We start from the raw sequence: 10,858 nt of genomic DNA on the forward strand, positions 1-10,858 counted from the left end.
TGTTGTAGAAATCAGCTTTGATCAGAAGCACTGCCTGGCTTGTGTGTGAATCAGTGCTGCTGCACAAGTTAGTCTGTGTTCATGTGTTCGCATGACAGAAAGAAAGAAAGAAAGAAAGAAAGAAAGAAAGAAAGAAAGAAAGAGAGAAAGAGAGAAAGAAAGAAAAAGACTTTGAAATGGAGTTCTAATAACAGAGAGCGATCAGAGTGGAAACACACATGTCAGTTCTTAGCAGGATGTGGGTTTTCAGACACTCTGCCATGCTTTTCCATCATCTGTTCTGTTTGTTTTTCTCACAGTGGATAATTTTAAACATGGAAGACACATGAATTGCCTTGAATACGTCAGCAACACTTGGAGGTCCAGAGGTCACCTTGTCTCCAAGTCGTTATAGAGTTAATGAGGGAGGTAAGCCAATACCAATGGCCCCTTGTTTTTCAAGGACACCTGGAGTAGGGCTAAGAGAGGAGCGTCGCGCTGAGGTACTCCTGGAGTAGGGCTAGGAGAGGAGCGTCGCGCTGAGGTACTCCTGGAGTAGGGCTAAGAGAGGAGCGTCGTGCTGAGGTACTCCTGGAGTAGGGCTAAGAGAGGAGCGCCGTGCTGAGGTACTCCTGGAGTAGGGCTAAGAGAGGAGCATTGAGGTACTCCTGGAGTAGGGCTAAGAGAGGAGCGTCGTGCTGAGGTACTCCTGGAGTAGGGCTAAGAGAGGAGCGTCGTGCTGAGGTACTCCTGGAGTAGGGCTAAGAGAGGAGCGTCGCGCTGAGGTACTCCTGGAGTAGGGCTAAGAGAGGAGCGTCGCACTGAGGTACTCCTGGAGTAGGGCTAAGAGAGGAGCGCCGTGCTGAGGTACTCCTGGAGTAGGGCTAGGAGAGGAGCGCCGTGCTGAGGTACTCCTGGAGTAGGGCTAGGAGAGGAGCATTGTGCTGAGGTACTCCTGGAGTAGGGCTAGGAGAGGAGCATTGTGCTGAGGTACTCCTGGAGTAGGGCTAGGAGAGGAGCATTGTGCTGAGGTACTCCTGGACTAGGGCTAGGAGAGGAGCATTGAGGTACTCCTGGACTAGGGCTAAGAGAGGAGTGTCATGCTGATATACTCCTGGAGCAAACTCCTGGGTTGTTGTCTAAGCATAACAGCATAATGGCAACACTATATGATTATTAAGCTATTATTAAGCTATCAGTGCTGCTTTATCTGAAATCAATATTCGGTCTCCAATGTAGTGACTGTCTGAATGAGGCTCTAAGAATGTGCCTTCATTTGGTTGGTATGCTCAGAGTGCTTGGTGTGGAGTAAGCTGTCCTCTGGTGATGGTCTAAAGAAGAGAGGTCACAGCAAACTCCAGCATGGCACTCTTCATACAGACTCAGCACACAGCTCTGTCCAAAGCGCTAAACTGTGTCAAGTCTGGAAGTAATCACGCTGTTCCTTTTCTTCCGTTTTGTACAGTTTGCTCTCTTTTATTCTGGCTCAATGTGTGTGTGTGTGTGTGTGTCTCTGTGTGTGTGTGTCTGTGTGTGTGTGTGTGTGTGTGTATATATCTCCTGAGTTTTCTCTTTGTGTCCCCTTTTTTCCATCCATCTATCCATCTTTCTTTCTCTTTCTGCTCTCAGAACAATACAGGATGTGAGTTTGAGTCTGGAATTCCACATTTGTTTTTTGTTTATTTAATGTGTTGGAGAGATGGAAGGGCATGTGTTTGTGTGTGTGTGTGTGTGTGTGTGCAGAACGTGGCCTGTATCAGGTGTTCGTCAAACTACATACTTACTTTATAATATTCAATAATCATCAGTCACATGTCAGGAAAAGCTTAATAAAATCCACAGGCAACTCTTTTTGTAATCAGATTATCAGATGATTTCCATAAATGATGGTTTGGCTGCTATACATATGCAAACTTTTTATCTGAAATAAAATTTGAGCTGTCCTTGTAGTTGATCAACTTTTGTACTGAATAGTTATTTTGAACTTACTCTTTTTTGCACTCACATACTCTTTTGTATTTTGTATGTGCTTGTTTTTGTCATTGCATTGTCTCAATTTCTTTGCTTTCCAGTACAAAGTTACAATACAAAGGACGCTCTAGAAAATGTAAGAGTGAAATATCTCAACAAGAGACAGGGAAGAGAAGAGACTAAGCAATAAGGAGAAGGGGGAGGATAAGGGGTGGGGGTAGGATGTTTGGTTGGGAGAGAACAGGAACAGGAGTGAGGTTTGGGAAAAAATGTGGAGGGGGGAGAAGAGAGGAGAGGAGAGGTGTGAAATGTGGAATGGGTCATTTCAATTAAGCAAGAACTCTAACTGCCTAATGTAATTTAAAAACAACAACAACAACAACCTTGCCCTCAGAAACCACAAACACACACACACACACATGCACATGCACATGCACACACACACACACACACACACACTCCTTCAAATTTGCAAGAGGGAGGCCTTTAAGGCTGGACCTGAAGGAAACAGATGAAAACAGAGACGGCTCTGTGTATTTTTCAGATGTATTTATTTGGCAGAGACAGGTTGTGGTAAGTTATTACTGTAACAGTGGACAATGGCACAAATACACACACACATGCACACACACACACATAGTGTGTGTTACATTTCTTGTTCATACAGAGTGAATGGCTTCAAAGTTTTTCTTTATCTTGCATCAATCGCAGAAGAACAGAGAGGAGAACAATGTAAGGTCACGCATTCTCAAGTTTCTGTACGAAAGACACAACACTGTTTATCATGTTAAAGATTCCTTTTTTTCAGTCCATTTGACTAAATACTGATCTGAGATCAGTTTTTGTGTGCTGTAATGGTGCTTGCTTGCAATAGTGAATAATACAAATGCCAAAGACTGACAGAGGCTGCATTAGCACTCAGAAAAACCTTAGGAAGCTGGCTGAATGTTTGTAAAGTTAAAAGCGTCACTCAAAAGGTCTTAGATTTGAAACAGTCTTAAAACACATATAGATGATCTTGGTACTGTCTGGGGGGAGCGCAAACACGTGTTCGCACACACACATGCACACACACACACACGAACACACACACACACACACACACACACACACCCTTAACAGGAGAAGTAGCTGGTTTAAAGAGCGAGTAGTTTAGTGGTTTCCTGCTCTCATTCCTACATGGCCTAATACTCAGAACTGTGAGAACAGAATTCACAATTCTAAAGGCTGAGGAGAAACTGAGATGTCATTCATCATAATCATCATCATAATAATCATCATCATCATCATCATCATTATCATCATCTTTATCATCATCATCATCATCATCATCATCATAGGGAGATCATTATTATGTACAATATATACATGCATATTTACAATTCATTTTGGTGACAAGTTAGCTAGTACTGGCACTAAAACAAACAAATGACAAAGGTTCTAAAATAGAGGACAAAGCACCTAAAAACAGCAACACATACAAAACTAAACAGACAAATATAAAGAAAAACACTAAAAAAGAAGATTGGCACCTTGGATTTCTCCCACAATAAATGTAGCACAAGGTGGAGAGATTCAGTCTCAGTGGTAAACATTGTCACCGTGCCTAGATTCTGGGGGCTGTGGGGTTAGATGGGGGCAAGAAGCACAGCTGGCACAACCTCAAGCTGCACTGATTGGATGTAGTAAGAGGGCGTAATACATCAGGTTTCCTCCCTTTTCTCAAGGCCCCTCCATCCTGGTTTCTGATTGGTTGAGAGGGATTTAGAGGAGGCAAATGAGGCTCTTGCCCTCTTCAATTTCTTCCTGGACTTTGTCACTGGAGGTGGCAATTTCAGCCTGGGCAGAGAACACAGCGCAGATGAAGGTGAGAACAGTTCCGCCCAGTGCAGTGTAGAACGCCCAGCCCACAGAACACAGACCCAGCTTATAGGGAGATGCATCGGCACCACAGTACAGCTGGACCTTATCAGAACCCCATCCCGCAGGGTACAGCATCAGACCCAGGATCAAAAACAAACCTGCGGGGAGAAAAGGGAAGGAGAGGGAGAGAAAGAAAGAGAGAGAGAGAGATGGTGGAAGAAAGTTCAGGAGGGAAAAAGAGAAAAAACATATTATTTGATGTTTGTTGATACAGTAACCACACACAACCCTAGAGAGAGTATGGCACTAATCAAAGTCCAAATCTTAAACTTCTCATTAAACTCATGTGTTTTTAAAGTGTACAGTGAATGTGTTGCACAGTTCATTAATTATGAAATCTTATATAAGTGCCTAGGAGGCAAACACATTAAACTCTAATGTGGAGATGGTCGGGGAAAGATGCTCAAATTTGTTTTTATCAAAAGCAGCTTGAGAGTCTGAGAGTAACATCCCATAAAGAGGCCTGATGAACTCATGTAGTCTAAACACAGAGATGAGGTTTCACACAAACTTGTATTACTGCAGTAAGCCGCCACATATGGGGAGTCACAAAAAAAAAAAAATGTCATATTTATTCGCCTGACAAAATAACTGAGACGACTGTTTATGTGGGAGAACGCAGCTGTATGAGGATAGGAAAGTTGTATGCTGAGCCCAGTGAAACTGACAAAATGGAAGACCAACAACAACCTACAAAACAGTAGTTCCACTCCCGCCACAATGGAACAGTGACAAAACAGTCAGTTCCCCCCAGCAACAGCCAAACACTGTTACTGCACTGAATTCAACAACAACAATGGAACACCTTCACAACGTAAGTAAACTTTCCCTGGCAACGCTGGAAACTGTCACCATAGCGAGTTGAATTGTCCTAGCAACAAGATCACCAGGGGTTCAGTTTCCCTGACAAGATCACCACAGTCTTCCTTGCAACAGTGCAACATGTCACTTCAACGAGTTCAACTCTTGTGGCAACAATGGAAAGCCAGGTTTCTTTGAATGTGGCCCCTTGCTGCGACCCTTGGGGTCACCTTCTTCACAACAACAGGAAGAGGTAGCCGAAGGACTTTTCCTGCCAGCCACTGACCGCCTGGATCACTTCCTGTGTGTTCACCAGCGGATGAGGGCCACTTCCTGTGAAACTGTGACCGACTTTCAATGCCACACTGACCCTAAGTGAATATGTGTATTCCCTCTACACTCCTTGTTAATGTTCCTATACAGCAAAATCAAAGCACAACCTTATGTCTTAACAAAAGAAACTGAAGATCAATGCAGGATTTGACTAAATGTTAATGAGTGCCTCAAAAGGCCCTCAACACTCTGGTGTGGGGTTCAGGGAAAGAAACCAAACCTCAGTGCTCCACATCTTAAAAAGGGGGAATTGGATTTACACAAACTCACAGAGCAGGGGCATATCACTTCGGATCAAAGCAGCACCTAAAACACCCACCCACCTATACCCACACACTCAACAGAGTTCCTGGAAAGAGGCCCCATTTACTAGCCCTACAAAATTCTTTAATCTTTATTCTTCTCAGACTGCTGTACATCATTTACAATTACAATTACAATTACACTTCAAATTACCATTCATTTTTCCAAGTAGAAATGTCTCTGTCCTGGCTTTAACTCCCTGTTTATGTCTACTGGCCTAGACTTCATTTTCCTGTTCTTTTTTTTTTTCATTAAGGACTCCATCTCTTCTTCTCTGTTTTCTTGTTAGAAATGGTCAGTCAGTGAGTGGCAGGGTGTAGCAGAGTCTGAAATCTCAGGAGGAAACAGTTAGAATAATAAGATTAAAGATGATGTGTAGGAGAAAGAGAGAGGGAAAGAGCAAAAGCCTTTAGAGACCTACTGTACATCACTCCTGTGTCTGTGGATCCTCCCTGTGTGTGTATGTGTGTGCATATGAGTGTGTGTGTGTGTGTGTTTGTAAACCCGGAGAAGGAGGGGTCACTGTTAAACCTCTCTGCTTTTGGCAATTGGAACCTCCACTCTGTGTGTGTGTGTGTGTGTGTGTCTGTGTAAGTCCACCTCCACTCCTCTTTCTCTCTTTCTGCCCCTTTCCAGACTGCATGAGGAGATGAAAAACAGAGAGCGCCTACCCCCCCCCTCAACCCCCAACCCTCCACCCCCCATACCTCTCTCCCGAATATCGAATTAGTTGCGGAAATGAAAACTAGGTCATAAATTCTTTCCACATGTAGCTCTGGTCCTGGCCGTTGCTTGAGACGGATAGAAGCTATGGTTCAAATTCACACACAAACACATGCATGCACAGACACACTCACAGATCCTCTCATTCTAATTCACTCTCTCTCTCTCTTTCACAGACACACACACACACACACTTCTACTACACCATGTTCTCATTTACCCCACTGACCCTTTCGCCAAATACCACTTCCACTCTAAAACTAGACCAAGTGAGTGAGTTACCCCCATACCACTCCTCCCTCAATATCCTTCCATACTTCAGCTGCCCAAACTAACACTAACATCACCACCCATTTACCTCAAACCATATGCCCAGATGCCCCTTTGAATGCTTAAGTCTCCACTTCCTCACAATGAAGCAAACCCCTTACTCCGTCTGTGATTTGGGAGATCCCCTTGGCTTGGGTATACTGTAGCAGCTTACGTTGGAATGGGAGAACTTTCTGGAAACCTCTGACCTGATCTGATGGCGAGGAGGAGCGTATAAGGAGTGAACACTTCTATTCTTGCTCTCTCTGTGTCTAGCAGCAGATCTCAGATCAGTTTCAGCCAGCCCTTATTCTAGTCTAAATAGACTGGAACATAAACATTCTGTCTGTTTATGCTCTTACCTCAATTCTTAGTTCTCTCTGTACTTTGCCATTTTTTCTCTTTCAAATACTATTTGTTCGCTTTTCTTCTTCTTTTCTCTCTCTCTCTCTCTCTCTCTCTCTCTCTTTCATTATCTCACTCTTTGTCTCCCTGGCACTGCAAAGCACTGCATCATTCTGACAAACCCCACTTCTCCCTTTTCAAACTTCAACTTCAGCTTTTATTAGGACACACCCAACAATTTCAGTACAAGGGGCCAAAAAAACACCAAATAGGGCCAAGCCACGTCAACCCCACCGATCCACTTCCCAGAACTTTCTCAGAACTTTCTCCTCAGACCACAACAGAGCCTGGTGGCAGATGCTTAGCTCTCTGGACTGCAGAGTGACTATGTGTGTGTATGAGGAAGTCACACAGTAAGCATGGGTGAGGAGTCACAAATGGAAATTTAACAATAAGACCTGGCTGAAAAGTTCTGAAAGAGAGGTTAATATGTAAGTTGTGAATATGTAAAACAGCACACATATATAAGATAAGAACACAGTCAATAAACAATTAATATGAGTGATCAGTTATTGTTATTGTCACAAATGAATGATTGTTTTTATTAACCACATTTAAAATTGCATGGTTTATAAAAGATATTGTGTGTAATTCCATTTTATAATGTTTCCTAATGTTCACGGTGATCATGCTAGTCCAGATAAATGTACCTCTAAATATGAGCACTATAGTAAGAATTGTCTGGAAAATAACCTTGGACTAGTAAAATGGACTGTTTTCTGAGAAAGACATTAGGTTACGTAAGGAGGGAGATGTGCTTTCCATGCAGGCTACCTTCATCAGAATACAGAGCTAGTTTTCCCCAGCTAGCAAACCTACAAACTAGTCTGAGAACGGGAACTCTTTTCCTGGGAACAGACTGTTTTGTCTCCAGTGCCTTTATAGGACATTTTATCCAAAGAGATATCATGATGACTCAATGGTACTAGAAAACAGAAATACCACACATAGATTTACAGATCCTGCAGAGATGCACCAATGCTATGATACTGAACTCAGATATATTTATATAAATATATATATATATATATATATGTGTGTGTGTGTGTGTGTGTGTGTGTGTGTGTGTGTGTGTGTGTGTATCTATACACACACAGACACATACACACACACACACACACACACACACATTATGTAATTATATATATATATACACACATTAGAATACCCATATCCACATGTAGCACACTTCATAAAATTTGGTCAAGAGTTCTGGTTTAGGTTGAGGTAATACAGACACTGACACTGTTGTTGAGTAATCTTTTAAGATATGTAGTCCCCTCCAAATAGACAAACAACTTCAGCCGAGACCGTGGAAATTCAACCAAGACGGATAAACCCAGGGCTTCGGAAAACTGGCAGAGTTTGTGTGTGTACATGTGTGTGTGTGTGTATGTGTGCGCACGCATGTGTGTGTGTGTGTGTGCGTGCGTGCGTGTGTGTGTGTGTGCTTAGCACGTGTTAGCCCTGGAATCGAGTTTTTCGCTTTTCACAGTACGTCTGCAGCTGACAGGAGTGCGGAAAAAATACAAGCAAAGAAAAGCAAAAACTGAGATACACACACAAACACACCCCCACACACACTCCAAATCTGGATCAACATGCCACCACGCTGGAGAGTGTCACAGGGTTGTGTTTTTGGGCCTTATCTCTTCCTGTAGGGACATGAGCCATGATGGAAGACTGCTGGAGACATGACCATTAAAGGACCCATCACCCAACTTTCCTGTTGTCTCCCTCCCTATTCAATCACATGCCTCACTGAAGGCTGGCTGCGCACATGACTACATGTACTGTCCAATCAAATGCCTCACTAAAGGCTGACTGCACACATGACTACGTATACTGTCCAATCAAATGCCTCACTAAAGGTTGATTGTACACATGACCACATGTACTGTCCAATCAAATAGAATAGAATAGAATATAGAACATATCTTTATTATCCACCAGGGTGGAAATTTGTCTTTGGCTCACCAAACAACAACATAAAAACAGACAAGCGGTTAGTAAAACAAGCACTCAGACAAGGTAAGCTTTCACTTTTTAAAAAATAAATAAATGGATAAATAAATTTTAAATAAATAGACGCCTCACTAAATAACATATACTGTCCAGTAGCAGGGACGTTAACTACAACAACTAATGCAGTGTGGATCTTATATATAAAAAAAAGTGAAAGCGGAATCATTAAGCTATTATGTGTATTTTTTTTGTTTTTGGCTTTTGCATTTGTATGTTTAACTTTTTATTTACTTTCATTTTCAACTGGATGAATCTCAAAGGACAGTGCTTCCTGTAGTTTACAGAACATATGGTCCTAAAATGATTTAAGAATCTACTCTGTGATTTGGTGGCAGTCCTTAGGTATTAAAAAGTCTATAGTGTTTAAGTTGTAAGACACATTTTAAACAAAATTCAAATCTAAGTAAACATCTAGCAGACAATGTAATGTGAACTAAGTACTGTCCAGAATCCTCCATTGTTTAACAACTTGATCTTTTGGCTGCAAAAAAAAGACACAGATCATGTGTAAAGGACACTGTATCACCTCTCTCACCAAACACCAACTCAGCGGAATTTTCTGGCAAAAAGAGGGGAAGCATGACACAGCATGGATAACCTCTCAGTCTCACGTGATTGTCCATTTTAACTTAGAATTCACAGCCAGTATGTCTCACACACACACACACACACACACACACACACACACACACACACACACACACACACACACACACAGAGAGAGAGAGAAAGCCCTCCCTGAGCTTTTTACACACTTTTCAATGTGCTGTGCTGATTAGCATGGCAAAGTTCCTTGACCCTTCAAGGTTAAAGCAGCCCGTGCATGTAAATGTTCCTGACAGAACTGACAGACAGAGGGTTAGGGAGAGAATGGTGTCTTTGAGTGGAAGGGTCAGTTTGGCGGCCAGGGTCTAATTGCTCTGGTTAAAGTTTAAACCCCACAAGGGTGACAGGTTTGGAATGGACCACAGTAATCCTGCCCCCTTCTAAAACTGTGCATTGACCATACAGAGTAGTTTGACTGTTTAAAGCAATTTAGAGAATGTTCAGGCTATATTTTTTGTCCTTTACTCAGGAAAATGAAACCAAACTAGTGTTGATCAGTATTAGCATATGCTGTATCTGTGTGTGTCTTTCTGTATGTTCATATAGACCTGCTTTTGAATGTGTGTGTATATTTGTGCCAGCTTGCCTGTGTGTGTGTGTGTTTATGTGATTAGGTGTGTCTGTCTGTCGGTCTGTCTCTATGTGTTTGTGTGGACATGTCATTCTCTTTCTCACCGGCAATGGCCTGTAGCAGTCCACACACATTAAAGATGCTCTTCTTCATGATACTCTGGAAGCACATGGTGAAGACGGAGATGAAGGCTACGGCACACAGGAGCAGAATTCCTGCCGCTAGGAAAATAGAGGTTGCCTGCCAGAAGCCGCTGGCAATCTCTCCAAAGTGGACAGCGTATGGGCCACATAAAATCCCTTTCCTCAAGTGTGGAAGTTTGATACAGCGTCCGTAGATGCCCAGGGTGGGGCGATATGCTTCCCCAGCTGCTGTGGCCCCATGGGGGCCAAAAACGGCATCGGGGGTTCTCGGGTACCCGATTAGCCAGTCGGTGCTCATGAAAGCAATGAGCTCGCTAAATGCCGCCACGATGCTCAACAGAGTCCACAGCATGGAGCGACACGTCACGATCACATGACACATGGTGGGCAAGCTGGTTGGGTGAGTGAGTGCTTTCTTCGTCTGAGCCAAAGCAAGGAAAGTGAACAGAGCACAGAGGTAGAGTAAAATAACTGGACTAAGGCAGGGCCCAGGACAATGACTGACTCTCTTTCTCTTTCTCTCTCTTGTTCCTTCTTTCCCCCGACGTTATGCAGGATCTGATGTTACTCCTCTCTGAGCTTGTCTTTCTTTTACTTTCTCTCTCTCTCTCCTCCTCTTCTGGATTCTACATTTTATTGAAAGAGTGCAGCCATGGTTACAGGCCTCTTGCTGAAAACACCTACGAATGAAAAAGAGAAAAAAGAGAGAGAAAGAGAAAATTAATTAGATTTCAGATTAACCTAAAGCTTTCACTCACTTAGAAAA

At 42.9% G+C, this 10,858-nt stretch overlaps 1 protein-coding gene across 1 annotated transcript; it reads right to left on the reverse strand.

Moving 5' to 3' along the window:
* Positions 1-3,714: 3,714 nt before the first annotated feature.
* lhfpl2a (LHFPL tetraspan subfamily member 2a) lies at positions 3,715-10,579 on the reverse strand. The gene is made up of 2 exons (XM_030769968.1): positions 10,054-10,579; positions 3,715-3,971 (listed from the first exon to the last, which is right to left on the reverse strand). The coding sequence occupies exons 1-2, from the start codon at positions 10,472-10,474 to the stop codon at positions 3,715-3,717; spliced, it is 678 nt and encodes a 225-aa protein (XP_030625828.1). The 5' UTR covers positions 10,475-10,579.
* Positions 10,580-10,858: the final 279 nt, after the last annotated feature.

Source organism: Chanos chanos, chromosome 3, assembly GCF_902362185.1.
Source record: "Chanos chanos chromosome 3, fChaCha1.1, whole genome shotgun sequence".
NCBI lineage: Eukaryota > Metazoa > Chordata > Actinopteri > Gonorynchiformes > Chanidae > Chanos > Chanos chanos.

What these genes read in the sequence shown, in the direction of transcription:
- lhfpl2a (XM_030769968.1), bottom strand. Translation starts at nt 10,474, where the DNA reads ATGTGTCATGTGATCGTGACGTGTCGCTCCATGCTGTGGACTCTGTTG. An exon ending in ACTGCTACAGGCCATTGCCG is followed by an intron (nt 3,972 to 10,053) that starts GTGAGAAAGAGA and finishes TTCTCCCCGCAG; the next exon opens with GTTTGTTTTTGATCCTGGGT.